General features: G+C 34.7%; 2 protein-coding genes and 1 long non-coding RNA gene across 3 annotated transcripts; all 3 read left to right on the top strand.

Annotated features, from left to right (window-relative positions):
• Positions 1-5,119: 5,119 nt before the first annotated feature.
• LOC110996328 (tubulin beta-1 chain) lies at positions 5,120-9,140 on the top strand. Its single transcript, XM_022263947.2, has 2 exons — positions 5,120-5,285; positions 7,465-9,140. Exons 1-2 carry the CDS (start codon positions 5,229-5,231, stop codon positions 8,749-8,751), a joined length of 1,344 nt encoding a protein of 447 aa, XP_022119639.1. The 5' UTR covers positions 5,120-5,228; the 3' UTR covers positions 8,752-9,140.
• Positions 9,141-13,255: 4,115 nt separating this feature from the next.
• On the top strand, positions 13,256-15,323 carry LOC123689208. The gene is made up of 2 exons (XR_006750232.1): positions 13,256-13,447; positions 14,611-15,323. It is a non-coding gene; the product is annotated as an uncharacterized LOC123689208 (long non-coding RNA).
• A 3,286-nt stretch (positions 15,324-18,609) lies between these two features.
• On the top strand, positions 18,610-20,623 carry LOC110996368 (trypsin CFT-1-like). The gene is made up of 4 exons (XM_022264002.2): positions 18,610-18,731; positions 19,575-19,746; positions 19,862-20,117; positions 20,252-20,623. Exons 1-4 carry the CDS (start codon positions 18,686-18,688, stop codon positions 20,549-20,551), a joined length of 774 nt encoding a protein of 257 aa, XP_022119694.1. The 5' UTR covers positions 18,610-18,685; the 3' UTR covers positions 20,552-20,623.
• The last annotated feature ends 570 nt before the right edge of the window (positions 20,624-21,193 follow it).

Below are 21,193 nucleotides of genomic sequence, written 5' to 3'. Positions count from 1 at the left end.
TATGCGAAAAGTCTTTTTCTCCAACCTTTTATTTAGTTAGTTCTAAGGACGTCACTTCACAAAATGCAATACAATGAGGAACATACACTTGAAACAACAATATGTTACGGACAGACATTCTATTCAAGATCTTTTACAATTGAAAATCTTACGAATATATCTGCTACTAAATGAAACTTCTACTAGAAGATTATCTATTAATTTAAACAAGAACATAAATAAACAACGCCAAACTTAGCCTCGATCTCTCCGATTGCAAATTTTGTTCCATTTTTGGATGAAAAAAGGCTTATTATATTATTTCCATTTCAATCGTTTTATGTAATATTCAGATGGTTATTGCAAACTCTTCGCTGCTATAACATAATAAACAATACTTATACAGACCTTTATATATTCGGTAGTGGGTTGATTAATTTTAGCGTCTATCTCTTACCTTATCTGCATTGTAAAGCAAAAAATCACTAATTATTAAAAACTGAAATCGGAAGTGTAATTGAAAAAAATATTATTTCTCATGTATTTTCGAATAAATAGCTTAGTAATATACCGTAGAAAATGTATTATGTGGTGCCGCCAATAAGAAATATATATTTACACACACACACTACAGTTTCTTATAGATAAAATAACCTTCCTTTTTCGTAGATAATACAGTCCTTACATTGTCAAGGCTACATCAGAAGTATATAGAAATGTTAAAGTCGGTAATACTACGTAGATTAATTCGTTATACTTATTAGTTTCTAAATTACTTTAAAGTCCTTTTCAAATTTACCGACGAACGAATATTTGGAAAAATCAATTAATATTTTGTTAATAAATAGATTAGTCGGACTGTACAATCCTAGGTCAGAGAAACAGTTAGATTAATTGTAATTTAATTAAACCAGCCCAGTATTGACATCATTCACCTTGCCTATAAATAGAAGTGCACTAACCATTATACAAAGGTCTCTATTTCAGGTCATTAGACATAAATTGGCACTTATCTAGCTAGCCGAAGTCAGTTGCTTTGTTTGTTGAATATACCAAAATCTTTATCATTATTTTATTAGAGTGATCAACCTGTTTATATGGGGTTCCATGATTAGTATTAAACAAAAAATACTCAATATTTACGCGTTGAATTGTGTTCCTTCGAAGTAAATAAAAGAAACGAGAAATGAAGTTTAATAAGGAATATTTCTACTTTTTTCTTCTCAAATATTTGTACTTTTGCAATTTTTTATCTGTATTCAACAAACAATCAAATTTTATTTCATTTTATGTATGCACAGCGGTGTGAGAGGTCAATGTAAATTGGTCGCGATAATAATGATGTCATACCTAAAAGTTAACACTTATGTCAGAACAAGTTTTGGTTATAGTAAACAATATTAGTTAATTTCGAAATGACACACGTTTTGTTTGTAATATAAAAACGATTGGAAAAGACTACCGCAAGGGTACACCCAAAACACAACCTGGAGATTTGAGACTTATTCTTGGTTAAAGAATAAAATTTTGATATAAGCTATTGGCCAAACACTGCTCAGTGTTTGCTTAGCTTCAGCGTACGACTAGGTTCAATCCAATGGACTTACTTTCCATGTGCTCAATTAACATTCGCTCGAACGGTGCCGGAAAACATTGTGAGGAAGCCGGCTTGCCTCTTATACACAAAAAGTCAACGGCGTAGGAAGCCGATTACCTACTTACATACTAGATTGACAGATGACCGTGAAAAAGATACAGAAATCCTTAGAGACCAAACCTAAAAAGGTTGTAGCCAGTAGCCACACATTTTTTCTTTTTTATAAGGTATTGAGCATAAACAAAATTTAAAAAAAACATTTTTCTATGGATCTATGGAATAAAACAATGGTGTAACGTTTTTCTCAGTGCGAAGCGCCTAGAATTTGATTATGCGGAAATTTTAAAAATGTACGTTAATACACATTATCATAAAACCACCAAGATAAGATTATAAATGCAACTGCACCCATGAAGGTTAATTTATAATTGCTAGATAACACTTTATACGTTAATTAAACCATGATAGACACAATTTAAAAAAAATTAAACACGGGCTATGGAGCGTCTTTGGGACTAAAAGAAAATAAATATTTGTTAATTTAATTATTTTTATGTCTAGTAGTTAAGTTTGTTCACCAATAAATCCTTGAAGCCTCAAATCACTTGAAGGGGGTAAATTATATATTAACAAATAGACCCAGTAAGCATCTTAAGATTTTAAGTAAAACAAGGAATTTTCAAAACCCTATCGTTAGCTGTTTGTGTAACCATGCTGTAATGATGCTGATTCCTTTGAAAATGTTTCCACTATACAGCATCTTACAAAACCACATATTCTCAGCATTGCTGAATGTTCTACTTCAACCGTAGAATACGAAAAAAATTACTGACAAAATGGAAAACTAAAATTTAAATTTCAAATAGAATAGGTCATATTATATTGGACAAACAATATGAATTAAATAATAAAAAGACAAAAATGATGACTTTTTTTTTATTTTCATTACAGAATACTTCGATCTTTCCATTTTGTAATTACTTTCAAGTGATTCGGTTTGTGTGAAAGTGTACGTACCGTAGTTACCACCATGGCTACCATTTTTGAGATTAGAATCAAAAACGTAACCATGGTAATATTGACATTATCTTTATGTTAACGTTTGTTTGAGATTAGCTGGTCTAGTGACCATTTCCATACAAATTTGATGTCACTTTGTAAGTTATTTTTCCCAGGGAGCCGAGTAGAATAATTCATAGCTGTTTCTTATAATCAATTTATGTTGTTAAGCAAAATGATTGATGTTTTGAGAAAGTTCACTTAGTCATCGATTTGCGAAATCGTGTTTATTATAATTTGTATAAACACCAACATACAGTTGGCGACGTTTTGTTGTGTACGCGTACATTGCTTCGCAATACTTATCACTTGTGTGAAAATATTTAATAAACTATCTGGAAATAAACAGATGTACTGAATTAATTATTAAAATACCAAAGGAAAATTAAATTATTCAAATACGTAATTCAAAATATTATAATTGGCGCAGTAGTGAGTATTAGTGTGAATGTATATATAATATATCGTAATAATATAAATAAATAAATTATCAATATATCAAATGTCTTAAATGAAATTATTTATTATAAATTTAAATCAAATTCCTAAATCATTTATTATAAAATTAAAACACGTTAAATTTCATAATAATTTTAGTCATAGAAGATGTGTCCGAATTTATATATTAAAATGAAGTGAATATAAATTGAATAATTATTATATACTAAAATCCAGATACGCGTTACCACAAGTATAAAAATACTTATTTTAGGTTATCGTACTTTTTTAATCCAGCCAATAACAAATCCTGACTATACTCGAATAATAACTTAAAAGTATAATAAACAATGTTATGGTTTTTGTCAGCGTCAATGTAATGCGCGCGAAACGTTTCTGTCACTAGACAGATGAAAACAAGATGGCGTCATTCGAGGTGTGGTGAAATCGACCAGATGGTCGCGAAGAACATGAGATAGCCTTATACGTAATTGATTTTAAATTTTGCAACTCCCGTTACGATTTACAACGAAATTTGGGATGGTACGAAATACAATGACCACCGCTTAACTTTTTGTAGGTACCTATACGCAGAGTACGTATTCAGAGAGCAAAAATTGTATTGAATAAGCCATTGGGAAGTTCGTTACCTCTTGTTAGGATACTTACGTCTTACAGTTCCCACTTCTACTACTATAGTCCCAAGAAAGTACTAACGAAGTAGCAAAGACAATGAAAGTAATTTTTCTTGCTTTTGATAATATTACAATATGTAGTAGTAACATGTTCGAAAGTATTAGGAACTTATTAAAAGATAGAGATATCATCATACCTAATAGATATATCAGATCATAGGTAAATAATTGGGAGTCATAAGTTTGTATAATATGGAACTCAAGATTTCAGACGACTCTAGCTATCTATTACACTGTTAAAAAATTTACATGTAAATCCCGAATAGGATAATGGTTTTCCTCCCAAGTCCATACCTATAGATGAAAAATATGGCGATTCGCGAATGAGTACGGAGGGGAGCGAGGCAAGGGGGTGACCTGTGTCTGCCGGCCGGCCGGCGACCGGCATGGTGTGCCAACTTAACAGAACAACACACCTGCGAACAAAATCATCCAACAACATCAATATATTAATAGCACTCTAAGTTTTTAGTTAGTATTTGATAACCCTTAGCATAATAGTTAAATCAATATGCAAAATGTTTTAAAAATTGGCTAAGGTAATTGGTAAAATGGAGATAAGAGAAGTAAATCGATCTTTTTTCGGTATGTTGGTACAACTGTTTGCTGCGACGCAGGCGGAAATCGGTCAATGTTTAGACGTGGGATAGTTCAGTATCGATATCGATAACATAATATAAATATATTATGAACGCCGCACTTGTTTCTTGAAAAATGTTTGTTTTGGGTAAAACTTACTGTGTTCCAGGTTTTGTGCCCTTCGAGTGGTGGTAAAGAGTCCCTTCTGTACTGCTGTGAGATTTTGTATATTACATTAAACTACGTTTTATATTTTTTATAAAAACAATAATTTGAAATATTAGTAGGTATTTACTTAGATGTATTTGTAAATTTTGTAATCTATGTAAAAAAGAAAAATATGTGTTTCACTCTAATACATATAATTAGTGTAACATTAAATTATTAAAGGTAACGCGTATAAAATACAAAAAAATAAGAACAATTTTTTTTCTCTTGTAACAATAAGGTTTTAGTTTAAAAGTTGTATATTCTATTTAAAACCAAGTCTATTAGAAAAATCATTTATTTTAAACAGTTGCCATATACATAACATATATTTTGTTAAGTAAAAGTACAATATGACTCGATATCGGTTACATATAATAAGGTTTACGAGCGTATCACATATATAGTAATATATTTAATAATTAAATTGCAGGAATTTTAAAGAAATACTCGGCTTATTTAGATCAGAAGTAACACAGGGAAGATGACGCATTGCGACAAATCTTATCGATATTTAAGTGCGCAGCGGGCAGCACTATTCTGTAGGCTGCTTTCGTGGCTCGCACGAAACGGTTCGTTCAACATTATTCTTCAAGCACACACCGAAGTACGTGGTGCGCGCGGAGCAGATTTTTAGTGTTTTAAGTAACTTGTAGTTCACAAATTTCATAAATATGAGGGAAATCGTGCATATTCAGGCTGGTCAGTGCGGTAACCAAATCGGTGCTAAGGTAAGCTTTCTTTTAAATTTTGAATATGGAATGTCTGAGGATGCGGCCGGCATTTTGTGACGCCATGGCTCTATATTACACCTTTGGATTTTGGAAGCTGAAAGTTATTTCATATGTGCGTTTAATTAGAAATCTGAATTAAATTAAATTTTTCAGTATGTTTCATGTTGTAGTCATTTAGTTAGCATGAATACTCGTCATGGCTTTTAATACTTACACCACACCTAGTTTCTATTGATCTTAATTGAGGTCGAAACCACGTGTTATATTGCAATTTGTCGGTTTCGAACCCCAAGATTTATATCCTTTGGACCCTGAATACCTAAGCAGTAATTTTAAGATATATACGCTTCAACATCTACAAATAATTGAAGTTCATAATATCCATAAACGTTCCAATATCTATAACATGCGTCTGGCATTATTTTGACGAAAATTGGATTTGGTTAATATAATGTACTTATTAATCATTCCGCAGCTGTTTTGGCCGTTAAAAACCGTTGAATAATAATAATATGACAGCCGTTACGACCCACGGTAAGCGTCCTGATAAAGGGCGTCCAATCACAACACAAGTTAGACGAGTAAAAATTTAACGTCTTTGTAATGATTTTAGGCTTGTGATATAATGGAATCTTAAAAAAAAAAGGGATTTTATTGTATCACATTAATGGAGCCCTAGGTTTATTATTTATCTGATACTTATTAAAGTAATTTTGTTTCTTATTCAATTTTATTTGTCGTTTACCTACGTTCTTAGATGACATTTCACATTTCAAGACTATAAGGATTGTCGGGTATTCATATAAAACTCTTAGAATCATCGGGAAAAATCGATTTAAGAAGAGTATCCCGGAAGTACGCGCATGCTCGTCCGTTCACCCTGATATAGTCTAAAATAACTCCTAAGTAGGTGTTTATGAAAGCTTTCATCTTTCACTGGCAGTAAAGCTCCCAAAGGTTCCGGGTCTTACGAAATTTGTATTTTTAGAAGACTGTCATAGCAGAGTATAACAAATATAATGTAAGGCAATATTATCATTTTGTATCCAAGCTAAACTAAACACAAAAAAGTTGTAGTTTACTTCTAATAACATTATGTTGGCTCAATATATTTAATTATAACTTTATGTACATTTATAGTTGCCTAATTAATTTTTCATGTTAATTATCTTCTTTAAGGAAAAAATATGTAATACAAAAAATACTACATACCTTTGTGATGTATTATTGTACAAAGCAAATAAAGAGAAAGACTTCACTGTTGATAGAAGAGATATATTAAACAGCACTATTTAAAAATGTAATTTTTAGTTGTCATTGTCAAGTTTAAGGTCTGGTACCAATGTTTTAATTTTTTGGAAACCGATATGCAATGCATTAAAATGTATTTCTAATTTAATCTACTCACGATTGAGTTGCGTCCGACGTACGTCAATTCATAAAGGTTTTCCTTTTAGGGCAGCAGTTAGTTTCAATTGACTGTTCTAATTTGATAAGTTAGTCATATTATTTAATTGTAAAAAAAAAATATTGTTTCTGATGACAATGTCTTGATCAAAGTAAATAATATAATCAATAAACATAATATATAGTATAATTGCAAATTATTCTATTTACCAAACAATATTTAAGTCTTAAGTACTATAAATAATTAAGTATAGGATAAAAATCAGTTATCAAATATCTATATTTTTATCATACACATTTATTACTTTTATCTTTAAATCATTATTAAATTGATGACGCTGGTATTTATAATGTAACTTTTAAATGAGTAAACCATGCCTTTATTACAAAGCCAATCAACCCTGCCTGTAGATACCTTAACTTTTATGGCAACACTTGGTATTCAATTCAGGCAAGAACCATTTTGAGATATTCATGTTGCCCTGTTTGTATATATATAAGTTTAAACTTACTAATCTAAATTTAAAATCTAAATTTGAACTGATTGCATAGTACTAATAAATATTAAACACAGAAGAAAAATGCTACAAATATCTAATTGCCTAACTTCATGAGAAAGCCACCCAAAGCATTTGTTTAGCATGTCGCCACCCTTAAGTTTACTCACTTGGCTTGCTCTGTAACCCAAAAAGTATTATATATTAGTATAGTCTCCAAATTAAATTAATAATTAGCAAGTTACTAATCTTATTTTATACCTCTTTTACAGTTCTGGGAGATTATCTCTGATGAACACGGCATCGACCCCACTGGTGCCTACCACGGAGACTCAGACTTGCAACTAGAACGCATCAATGTCTATTACAATGAAGCTTCTGGCGGCAAGTATGTGCCCCGCGCCATCCTTGTCGACCTCGAGCCTGGCACCATGGACTCGGTCCGGTCTGGACCTTTTGGACAAATCTTTAGACCTGACAATTTTGTGTTTGGACAGTCTGGTGCAGGAAACAACTGGGCTAAGGGACATTACACAGAGGGCGCTGAGCTCGTAGATTCAGTTTTAGATGTAGTACGAAAAGAAGCAGAATCCTGTGATTGTCTCCAAGGTTTCCAACTCACACACTCCCTTGGTGGTGGTACCGGATCCGGTATGGGTACCCTACTTATCTCCAAAATCAGAGAAGAATACCCCGACAGAATCATGAACACATACTCAGTAGTACCATCACCTAAAGTATCAGATACAGTAGTAGAACCTTACAATGCCACATTATCAGTACACCAACTTGTAGAAAACACAGATGAGACTTATTGTATTGACAACGAGGCTCTCTATGACATCTGCTTCCGCACGCTCAAACTCTCGACACCCACGTACGGTGACCTCAACCACCTCGTGTCGCTCACCATGTCTGGCGTGACCACCTGCCTGCGGTTCCCAGGTCAGTTGAATGCGGATCTCCGCAAGCTGGCCGTGAACATGGTTCCCTTCCCTCGTCTCCACTTCTTCATGCCCGGCTTTGCACCACTGACGTCACGCGGCAGCCAGCAATACAGAGCCCTCACCGTACCAGAACTGACCCAACAGATGTTCGATGCCAAGAACATGATGGCTGCCTGCGACCCACGACATGGCCGCTACCTCACGGTCGCCGCCATCTTCCGTGGCCGCATGTCCATGAAGGAGGTTGACGAGCAGATGCTTAACATTCAGAACAAGAACTCGTCCTACTTCGTAGAATGGATCCCCAACAACGTGAAGACTGCCGTGTGTGACATCCCACCACGTGGTCTCAAGATGGCCGCCACCTTCATCGGTAACTCCACCGCCATTCAAGAGCTGTTCAAGCGTATCTCGGAACAGTTCACAGCTATGTTCAGACGTAAGGCTTTCTTGCATTGGTACACTGGCGAGGGTATGGACGAGATGGAGTTCACTGAGGCGGAGAGCAACATGAACGACTTGGTCTCAGAGTACCAACAGTACCAGGAGGCCACCGCCGACGAGGACGCCGAGTTCGACGAGGAACAAGAGCAGGAGATCGAGGAGAACTAAACCAAACCCCATTCTAACTCACCACCCTGTTTAACGTTCTTAATCAGTTGCATGCTTTAGGTTTTGTATATGTTGATGAATATGTTGACAGCATGACATTCCCAGCGCATGGGAGGGCGCTCATCATGTTTATAGCCGACTATAATCTACTGGTGAAGCCCCCTCTCCGACCGGTGCTCACTTTAAAGTTGACACAAAAGTAAGATCTTTTGTTTGATAAGGCTGAACTTTGATTTAATTTCTAAGTTAATTTTTTATCTTTGTAACCAGTGTGATTGAATTTATGTTGGCTTTTTGTAAATGAAAGTTTAATATTGTCGTACAAGTTTTCGATATTGATCAATATTTTTAATTGTTCCAACTGGTGATTAATAAATTACGTCATTTTACTCATTTGTTTTATTTATGACCTAACATGTAACTTCACACCATAAAATCTTGAAAAAATGGCCAATTATTTGATTAAATTGGAAAGTAACCTCGTACAGATATTTATTAACAGTAATCCTAATTAATCATAAATTACTAACAAGTTCCCGACCACTTCTGGACTTGCAAATGCTAACGTTTTAGTTTTACAAATGGTTTAATGCACTGAGCTTTAAACTAATCCTTTTACGACTTAATGACTTAGTACTGGCATGACCAATTCAAGCTGCCACATTAAAAATCGAAATAAATAAAATAGCAATTTTTTATTATATAAATTTTCCACCGTCCACGAAATTACTTCTGTAGCATGATAACTATTTGGTCAAAAATGTTTCCTGCACATGGGCGCATCCGCGCGACTTGGGGTTCTGTGGGTATGCACAGTAGGTAGTCCAACATAACCCTTCACAATGAGGCCAGAGGCAACCGTGCCGCAAGAGGTTTTTTTTTTTTTTTTTTTTTTTTTATATTATGGCCCGCACGGTTTGTGCATTGTGGCCCAGGGTCAAAACAGGGAAACGGGTAAAAAAATAAACGTAACGGATGGAACGGAATTAAGGAAAGGAAAATCTATAAAATAAAAGATCAATTCTTATAGAGATAGATATAAAAGGAGTGTAAGAAAAGATATTTACATATATACACATTCATAGGATCTAAATTTTTATATCATTACTTAAGATAAAAGCTGCTAAAAGTTTATATATATGTGGGTCCATTGTTGAAAGTAAACAGGATATGGATGAAGGGAAAGGAATTTGAAGGGAAATGAGACCGTCGATAAGAGCCGACCGTTCGCGCCGAGAACAAACAAAAATGATGTGATTCAAATCAGCTTCAGCATATCCACATTCGCACGTAGGGTTGTCAATAATATTAAACTTAGCAAGGTGAGCTGGGGTGCAGACGTGTCCCAGACGCATACGAGACAGTATTGTTGTAACTCTTTTACCGAATCTCAGTCTCCAAAACCAGGGCTTAATGGGTATAGAAGGTTGAATAGCACGATAATGGCGACCTTTTGAACGATCTTGATTCCAGGATTCAGTCCAGGAATTCCGGAGATAAATCCCAGAAAGAGCCATCAAGTCATGCGCATAGTTTCCAAAAATATCCACATCTCCACTATCCACTGCCTCATTGGCAATACGGTCGGCTTTTTCGTTTCCAGATATTCCACAGTGACCAGGAATCCATGCAAACGATACGGAATAGTTTTCTTTCAAACATTTCAATAGTAAGTTTCTAATTTCGGAAATGACAGGGAATTGATAATGTGATCCAAATGGGAACCGGGCTAGGGCATTTAAAGAACTAAGTGAATCTGTAAAAATTACAGTTTTTTGAAGTTTCAGTAGAAGGATGTATTCTAAAGCTTTGAATAGGCCAATACATTCGCCAGTGAACACGGAGGATTCAGGAGGGAGTTTAGTTTTTTGGACAATATTGTAGTTAGAATGTATTACACCTACACCTACACATCCATCACTGGAATGTTTAGATGCATCTGTAAATATTCGATGCCATTGTGGCCACTTAGTGTCAACAATATAATTAAATGTTAACTTTTGGTTTTTCTCAATTTTAACAAGACCTATGTTAGTATGTATAACGGGACAGATTATAAGGGAATTGTAACTATATTTAAACAAAGGATTGGAAGTCGCTTGGTGAGTAGGAGCCTTAAGAGAAGTAAATCTTGTGAAACTTTTAACCAAACATGGTGTGCGTTTGTTTTTCCAAAATTGAGAAGTGTGGATTAAAGATGTCAAGGATGTTAGTTTAGATGTAAGGATATGGTTACTAAATTGCATACAGCGGAATAGGAATTTATCAGATAGAAATTGTCGGCGTAAGTTTAATGGTGGCTCTACACATTCGGTTCTCATACAGTTGATTGGGGTTGACTTCATAGCTCCTAAGACTATTCTCATTGCTTTTGCTTGAATACTATCCAATTTTTTGAAAGCAGAAACATTTCCTGGTTCCAACAGGAAAGTACCGTAATCCATTACACTTCTGATTATGGCGTTGTAAATCAGTTTTAAGGAGTGTGAATGCGCTCCCCACCAAATGCCCGATAAACATCTAAGAATATTTAAATTTCGTTCACATCTCGCTGTTACATACTCACAGTGGGATACACCGGTGAGCTTAGAATCTAGAACTACCCCCAAGAATTTGATATTATTAGTCGAGGGAATCAAAACATTATCAAACTTTACCTGGACCGGGGGAGGCTTACGCATTCTGGAAAACAACACAACCCTGCTCTTGGATACAGATATGTCTAGACCATTCGAAGTCAGCCATGAGTTTAAAAATGAAAGGGAAGATGTTAGAGTTTGACAATTATTTTCAATTGATTTGCCCGATTTGTATATAAGAAGATCGTCTGCATATTGTAGTACGTTTGTTGATGCCTGCAATGATGTTTCTAAATCATACGTATAGATGTTATAGAGCAAAGGACTGAGTACAGAACCCTGTGGTAATCCTTTCCATACGGTCCGAGATAGTTTGACATCTTCAATAAATAAATTTATGTATCTTTCACTGAGCATATCTATAACAAAGTTTGTTAGAATTGGTGGTACGTTTAAGCATAGCAGTTTTTCCCTGAGAACCGATATAAGAACATTGTCATAAGCTGAGCTTATATCTAAGAAAGTAGCTACTACTGACTCATTGTTTGAAAATGCTAATCTTAAGTCTGTAGTGAATATTGCTAAGCTATCCATTGTGCTTCTACTTTTTCTAAAACCGAATTGGGTCGTTGCTAATAGATTTTTATTCTCTAAAAACCATTCTAAACGGATTTTTACTAGGTGTTCTGCTATTTTCATTAAAACAGAAGAAAGGACAATGGGTCTGTAAGAAGAAGGATCATCGGTTGGCTTATTCTCTTTTAAAATAGGTATAATTGATTGAGTGATCCAAGACTTGGGAATGCACCCAGAAATCATAATAGAATTTATAATATTTAAGTACAGCATCAGCATTCGGTCCGAAAGATTTTTCAAAAAAGAATATGGAATCCCATCTTCTCCTGGAGTAGAGTCTTTTACCTTATTAAGCACACCTTTAAGTTCGATCAAAGAAAACGGAGCGTTTATTCCACTTAGGTCATCAAAAATGTAAGCAGGAATAGTTAATGGAGGAAATCTCTGTTCCGGTACAGAAGGGGGAGCAAGATGATCCATAAACTGATCAGCTAGAGTTATCGGTAATTTAGAAGAAGGGGAATTATTATATGCAGATCTAAATCTACGAATATTACGCCAGACCTCTGACGGGCTGACATCTGGACTAATGGATGCACAAAATGATTGCCAACCATCGTATTTCTTTTTCTTAAACAATTTTTTAGTTCTACGGGCAGATTCTAAATATAACTCGAAATTTTCTCCTGACATATCCTCGCAGTATTTTTTTTCGGCCTGTTTTCTTTCTTTTATTGCAGCTGTGCATTCATGATCCCACCAGGGAGGTGAAGGAATTTGCGATCGGACCTTAGTTTTAGTGCAAAAAGATTCATCGGCAGCTTCAATCAAAACCTGAGAAAGAATTTCTGCGGAGATCTGGCTACCTTCTTGAGAATAAGTATTAGTTTTCTGCTCTACTATTTGGTTGAATAATTTCCAATCTGCGTTGTTTAATCTGTATTTAAAACGAGGAGAGCGATTGGTTTTGATAGGTTTGTATGAAGGAAAAGTAATTACAAGTGGAAAGTGGTCACTACCATACGAAGATGTTAGAGGGTGCCAGTCCAAAGTTGAAGCTAAATCAGGTGAACATAAAGATAGATCAGGCGCATTTGCTCCTTCGCTTGGACCAGTAACACGAGTTGGCAGCCCAGTGTTTAAAATACATATACCATGAGAATCTATAATATCTAATAATTGATCTCCATAATAGTTGGAAGAAGTGCTTCCCCAAGATTGATGTTGGCAATTAAAATCACCTAGGACTAAGAAAGGCCTTGGGAGGATGGAGAACAGTTGATTAAGATGAGAAAAAATATTTACATTAGGACGAGAAAAATAAATAGATACTATACAAATTTTATTTACAATAGCAGCAATGACTGACAAGTCATCACCGAATGAGGGAAGTGGAAATAAGGAATAGGGGAGATTATTTTTAATGACTATGGCAACACCGCCATAGCCGTCAGGTCTGTCCTGTCGGAGAATAACATAACCTGGAATTCGAAATGTCAATTTCGGGCGAAGCCATGTTTCCGACAGAGTTGAGACAAAAGGTTCAAATTTATTATGCAAATAGATTAAATCGTTTTTATTGCAGATTGCGCTTCTGCAATTCCACTGGATTATTTGTTCGCGTTCTGGACGCATAAGTGGATTTTAATTGAGTTAAGGAAGCAAGTGTTGGGCGGCGTTGTTCGGTTACATTGTTGTCAGAGTTAGAAATGGATTTTATTTCAGTCAAAAGTTGGATAACATCAGAGATTGAGAACATTGTTTCATTATTGTTGACGTTACTGTTTATTAAAGCGACCCCGTTAGGAGAAGCTGGAGCATCATAGTCCTTTATTAAACTGAAGTGTTCTGTTTTGTTATACCCCATTCGTTTTAGTTTGGGGGTTGTTGGTTTAACAAATATGTTTTTCTTATAAGATCTACTATACGACGGAATCGAGGAAGAGGAAGGCGATACAGATGGCACAGGAGAATTAGGAGAATTATGCATGTTTGAAAACTTTACTATTTCAGCAAAAGATTTTGAGACAGGATCATACACTTTGTTTGCTTCTGCGTAAGATACACATTTCTGAGCCATATATAATTTAATTTTAGTCTGTCGTTCATATTCTGGACATTTCCTATTTGTAGCAAAGTGTAGACCTGAACACAGACAGCAAGATGCTGCATCATCTTGTATGTTGCATGTGTCCCCAGTATGGCCTTGGCCACACTTGTAACATCGGGGTCGAGAGTTACAATTGGACTTAGTATGACCAAATCGGCAACAAGAATAACACTGAATAGTGGGGTATGAATAAAGTTCCACCGGTAGGGCATTGTAGCATACAAACACATGTTTTGGTAGAGCTTGGCCATCAAAAGTTATAACAACAGTCTGTGATGGCTTCCACTCAGGTGGGGAGCTGTTACGCACTTTATAATTTAGGCGTCTAATTTTTATTATTCCTCCGCTGCCTACAGGTAAAGAGATATTGTCTAATATATCTTCAGGAGACCATTCTGCGGGAACACCCCGCACAAGCCCCATTCGAGTCACATTAAATGAAGGAATAAAAGCTTTAAAATTATTAATTGTCAGGCAAGGATTATTAACAAATTCATTTGCAAATTTGTGGTCTGAAAATGATAGGGAAATTCGGTTTCTGCCTATCCTTTTAATGCTACCATTAATAATGTTTTTAAATGAATTTTTCTTTAGGAAATACCCAAATTGGACTGGGTGCAAGGAGGCGATGCCAGTATCTGAAGAAACTTTTTGCACATGAACTACAAATGGCCCTATGTCATAGGCCTCATAAAACGATCGGCCTGTAGGGTTTTTTGGAGACTGAGAACTATCTGATGGGGGGTGTTGTTGGGTATTAACAGTTACACTTGTATTATGTGCTGGGTAACCTTTTTGCTGAAAACTATCTACATCGTTAGCGTTCTTAATCTCAGTACATAATGAGGGAAATTCAATATCCGGTATTTGGCACGAACAATCAGTCTCTTTTTGCTTGTTACGACGCGTCGGGTCAAATCTTTTTTTCCTCTTATTACAATGTTTGCAAATTTTACCTAATCTCATTCTTTTACGGTCACTCCGTTGATCCACATCTGTGTCTACACTGGACTCGTCCAGTTTAGAAAATCTATTTTCTACTATAATATTACACGCAACCTCAGGGGGCGAGCCCCCGATATCCGGGGGCTCGTTCATTTTTTCGCCTGATTCCAGGCCTTGAGGAAAAAGTATAAAAACTTACCAAATGCTGAAGAATATATACACAAATTAAAGAAATAAACAATTAAGTTAAACTACTACATACAATATATACAAATTGATCTTTTATATCAATTAAATTAAATTTATAAATTTTACTAAAAAACAAAACTCCCGCCACGACCAACGTTTCCCGCCTTTTTTTCTATAATCCCCCCCAAGAGGTTACCTGTGACGCATTTCCCAACGAAAAAAAAATAAAGTATCGGTTTGACTTAAGTTTTACATTGTACAGCCGGGACGGGGCTTTCGCGCCACGCCTAAGAAATACGATTCAAATACCTGTGTTAAATATTTATCTTTCCGTTATTCAGGGAAGCAAGAACGTGTGCCGAATGCAAATAAAATATTTTGCATACTACGTACTTTGCTTCTACTTAGTTACGTAACCATATAATGTTATATTAGAATTTGTCCGTCAAGAATAATAATCTAACGAAACTAAACTAAACTCTAATAACTTTTTATTGATTGGTAAAATAAAAGCCAAGTCCATCTATGGGGTACTATATTCGTCAATTGATTAAAAGTAATAATAACTTTTTGAAATTTTGCGCGATAATAATATTTCTCAAGTAATAAGTAATAATAACTTTTTGAAATTTTGCGCGATAATATTTGTCATCAAGCTAGATGTGCGGAAATGTGCCGGTCCTGTCATGACTTACATCAAATTACAGACGAGAAGTGTCAGATACAGATCACCTATATGAATAAAAATAAATTCTTTTCTATTGTTTTTGGTTTATCTATTGGCTTTTGAAGAAAAAGTTAATTTTCTAATGTGAATTGTGAATATAAAGCATAATTTTCCTTATAAATAAAAAATACTTCTCAACACACAGCTGACGAAGCACGTATCAGAATAGCTTGGTCTGCATTTTATATCAACGATACTACGTACTTAGAAATAAGGTCAAGAAGACTCTGAAAATTGAAAACATAATTTTACAACAAAATTGCTTCAAGAAACTGTTCTTAGCGACTTCGTATTTATAAAATAATAAATATATGTTATTTTTAGAACATCCCACAAATAACGTCATAGATTTCGTAATATATATGATGGGAGTCTAATCTAAATCTTAAATTAAATTACATACGAAATGTAAATAAAAACTAAATAATTTTTTCATACCTTCATCATATGAACGTTAGTAAAAAAACTTTCGTTCTAAATAAATAAATAAATTTAATATTACTGCCAATACAATAAACTCACTGTTCCAAGCTCTTTCAAACATAACTCTTCATTACATTTTAGAACAGTTAATTATTGTAATTAAATATAAAATAATAAATAAATAAGAAAACCGAACGTTTCATCTATCAGTAAGGCGCGGTGGAATAGAAGCATGCAATTATATTACTGTAGGCGTCGCACTCAATGACGTATAGATAATAAGTAGTATTAATACATAGCAGTAATGTTAATGTACACCGCTTTAAGTCCGACCACTTAAACTCAACAGTTAAACTCAACCAGCATCTGTTCACGAATACGACGCCAACCATCGGCGCACAAGCATTACTGTGGACGCCAGCCACCACAAGCAAGGAATGCAATTTAGAGTATGAACTGTTAACTTGGTCAGATAAATATAAAATAATATAATGAACATGGTTTTCCTAATATGTACATTAGTTATTTAAGGCCGGCAACGCACTCGCGAGCCCTCTAGCATCGAGAGTGTCCATGGGCGGCGGTATCACTTAACATCAGGTGAGCCTCCTGCCCGTTTGCCCCCTGTTCTATATAAAAAAAAGTCGCGGATGTTAATGGAGATGACGGGTCTGTTAAACACAGATTCAGCCTTGTTACCTATTTTCCAACATTTTTATATCAAATAATATAAATTGATGAACTGGAAGTCATATCGTCATTTAGATACTTACGGGATACGCTATAGCTTTAGCAAGCAGAATTTTTTCAACGTGATTTAAATTTATTTAAATTGACCATCTGGTACCTCGCTAAGGATTTTATTAAATAAAAACCAACCTACTCGTTTTATGCAGCCTTTTAGTATGTTTTTATTACGAGTATTATAGTAATAGAAGCTACTATTATTTTTAAAAGGTTCTATTTTATCGGAAAATTCATATTTTCGTTAAAATCACTAAAATGTGATATTCTTAAAATACTCTTGATAAATAAGACAATGATCGCCGAAATAGCCCACAATAGCATAAAATATGTACTAGAAAAATGGGTTTTATATCGGTTGCATTAAGTATCGGATTAGCCACATAGCAAGACTAGCATGCTACGGGCCCCGCGTTCCAGCGTACCTACCCATAATAAAAAAATATTAATTAACATAGCAGCGTACTGTATCTTGCCCCATTTCCAATTTAAAATTTAAATCATAAAAATAAGTAGGTATTTTACAAACTATTTACCGTAATGTTATCATTGATACATTTAGACTAGCTAGATGCTACTTCCACGTCTACAAGCGGCTAGATTTTATTTTTATATAAGAATGTCTTAATCATCTCACTTTGTGGAATATATATCATTATTTGCTTAAATAAGTCTAATTGAAAGTATTTTAATATTTGCTATTTAATACCCTAAACTTGAGAAGGGCCCCTTTATAGAATTGCTACAGGCCCCGCGCTACCAATACTATGTAAATAGCCAAAGAAGAGCTTAGCGGTAAGGTTCCAAGTTCAAACCCTTTTTAATTAATTAGTGGTTCTCATGATCACCGAAACAGAAGTGATGTGTTATGAAATGATTGTCGCTTTTAGTATCTAGGAACTAATACTTTAATCATTTAGTTAAATTATCAATTTATTGGTAGTTTATCGATTTATTGCAATGAGATAAAATTTAATAGTCTGAAGGATTTCGTGACGTTTTTTTCCTATTAAAGCGTGCCTTTGGATTATTTTTCTCCCCCTACATTGCGATCACTATAATTTAGTACTTCCGGAAGTGTATGTTTGATGAATAAATATCTAGCTATAGCTTAAAACATTTATTAGAGTTATTACTCTTATCATGTAGGTAAATTTTTGTTAAAAAAAACTTTAAACAGTGATACCAAAAAGCATAAACATAAAACTTAACTTTACTTGGAAGTCAAGGGAAGGAATTTAATTTAATTTATTATAATTGTATTGTATTTAGAGGCTTATACAAAATTTCCACTACATATGAAATATGTTTTTGAAGGAGTCAAATATTTAAAAAAAAATTAAAATGTAAAAATGTAAAGGAACGATACGCTGTTTCTGAAGGGGTTTTAGTCGAATTAGTTCGAAAATAATTCTAGGCAGGTAGTTCCACAAAGTGGTGGTGCACTGCAAAAATTATAAAATCTTTTATAACAATAAATTTTATTTAACACGACACACACTTGACCGTGTTCAATCGTTCTGGGTATTTGTATATCTGAATTAATCCAGCCGATCTAATTCCTTTTAGATATAATTGAGCCGATTTTTATATAAAAGTGCGATCAATGTGTTTTTTTAGTAACACAATTGGTGACACAACATGAAGATTCTAATTATTTTGAGCCTCGCCTTGGTCGCGGTGTCTGGTAAGTTATTAGTTATTCCTATTAAATTTTAATTACTCTGATAACAGAATTCAATAAAGTTTTAACAATAACATAAATATTTGTAATTTCAATCACATGTCCAAATTCTATATTCCTATTTGAACAATGCGTAACGTTCTAACCAATGCTTTTACAACTTGTGAAGTATATTTTAGAGTATTCAATATAATATTCGACCATGATCTTAGGCAGAATACAAGGATTCTAGATCAAATTCGTATACAAAAACGTGACCTTCTAAAATCGAACACTCACAAAGATATCCATTGTTTTTTGAGACAGTTCCGGCTGCGGATATGCATTACAAATCCAAAAATACTTCTTTAAAATAGTTAACGGCTTTACACTAATTATAAACGTAAAACGAAACATAATTGCATACTTTTATGAATAAAATCTAATATTTTTGAATGAATTATCGCTATTTTGTATCGAACACATAGACCAATCGGGTGGAAGAGAGATAGATAAGCCTAAGCGTACAATGAGCGTAACGGGACAATGAGTTATCCTTTTCCGTGCGTGCAGCCGCCATTCATAGATTTATTGGAAGTTGTCACAAACTATATTCTAGTTTGCTCTTTTGACGTGACAACACACTCGAATATTCTCACTCAATTCAAATGAAGGCTGAAGGCGGATCTTACAACATCACAAATGAATCGCAAAAATATGCTCATCTAATTTTGGCAGAACCACGATAACTAGAATATAGTCAGGCATGATATACATTTTACTACAAGTAACATATATACTGTACCATATCAACTTTTACGTATTGGCAATACCAGAGCAAGCAATAAACAGTTTCGTACTTTACAGCTGTGCAGCCGCGTTACCAAAGGATCGTGGGTGGCTCGGTGACAAACATTCAAAAATACCCGTATGCCGTCGCAATGTTGTATTCGCGATCTGGCAGTGGCACATTCTCCCAGAGCTGTGGTGGAACCATCATTAACAACCGATCTGTGCTATCCGCTGCCCATTGTTTTGTGTAAGTAGTGGCCATCTTTATCATCGTCATATATAATAGGCGTTCATGAACCTATCACTAAGAGATGCTTACAAGAGATATCTTGAAGAAGTATTATTAAAACAACTTTTTTCAGCGGAGATACTACTCGGAATTGGCGTATGCGAGTTGGTTCAACAAACAGTAACAGTGGTGGTGTAGTCCACAACAGCAACGCCATCATAATGCATCCTCAGTACAATCACAGGATCGTCGACAATGACGTGGCAATTGTTCGTTCCAACTCAGCTTTTAACTTCAATGCCAATGTAGGCAGAGGATCTATTGCCAGCTCCAACTACTGGCTTCCTGACAACGCACCTGTCTGGGCTATCGGTTGGGGAAGGACCGCCGTAAGTTCAATACAGCTCAATCTTTACTAGAACCAGTTGATTACGTAGTTGACTGTACTAAAATATTAATGTTTTTTCGATCAAATACTATGTTTGCATTAGTATAAATTGATTGTAAATATGTGTATTTTTAGTGGAACGGACCGTCATCAAACCAACTCCGCGAGGTACTACTCTACACCGTGAATCTTCAAACTTGCATCAACCGCTACAGGGAAATTAACAACGTGGTAAACGCTAACATGTTGTGTGTTGGTATCTTGGACGTCGGTGGCCGCGACCAGTGCGGTGGTGACTCTGGTGGTCCCCTCCTCCATAACAATGCCGTTGTTGGTGTCTGCTCTTGGGGTCACAGGGAATGTGCTCACCCAAGATACCCAGGTGTTAATGCACTTGTCTCCCGTTACACAAATTGGATCCAGGCTAACGCTTAAATTAAGAACTATTTATACTATATTATATTATATTATAATTTGTCAAAGTAAATAATTGACAATTTAACTATATGCTTTTTGTTTTTATTCCTGCATCCTTTCCTTATGAATATTATATTCTGAATAATTCAAAAAAATAATACAATCGGTTAACAATCATATAAATTACGCAAAGACCTTTGGTCCATAAACTAAACTGAAAATATTCTTTAGAGTTTAGACTATATATATATAGAGAAAACACGAAAATTGATCTTATTTATTTATTTGAAAAACTAAGTTAAATTAATTCTCCCTCATAATTCTTTTGCTGTTAACAACTTGAATAGCCGAGTAATTTGCTCTAGTTAAAACAGTTAAGTAGTGTAATTAGTTAAAAAATTCTTCGTTGCGATAGGTATGATAGAATGACTTTTATATTCAAAATACAACGAGTTTAATAAAATAATATCTGTGTACTAAATGTGTCAGTAATCAAAAAATTTGCAACGATGTCCTTGTGGTTTCAGCGTGCGACTTTCTTTCCAGAGGTTGTAGGTTCATTACCGTTTGTGCTCCTTTTTTTTCTATGTGCATTTAACGTTCACCCAAATACTGAAGGGAAATATCGTGAGGAAATCGGCTTGCCTTAGATCAAGAAAG

The sequence above is a fragment of the Pieris rapae genome, chromosome 5 (assembly GCF_905147795.1).
Source record: "Pieris rapae chromosome 5, ilPieRapa1.1, whole genome shotgun sequence".
Taxonomy (NCBI): Eukaryota; Metazoa; Arthropoda; class Insecta; order Lepidoptera; family Pieridae; genus Pieris; species Pieris rapae.
This window is presented reverse-complemented; position numbering and strand designations above follow the sequence as displayed.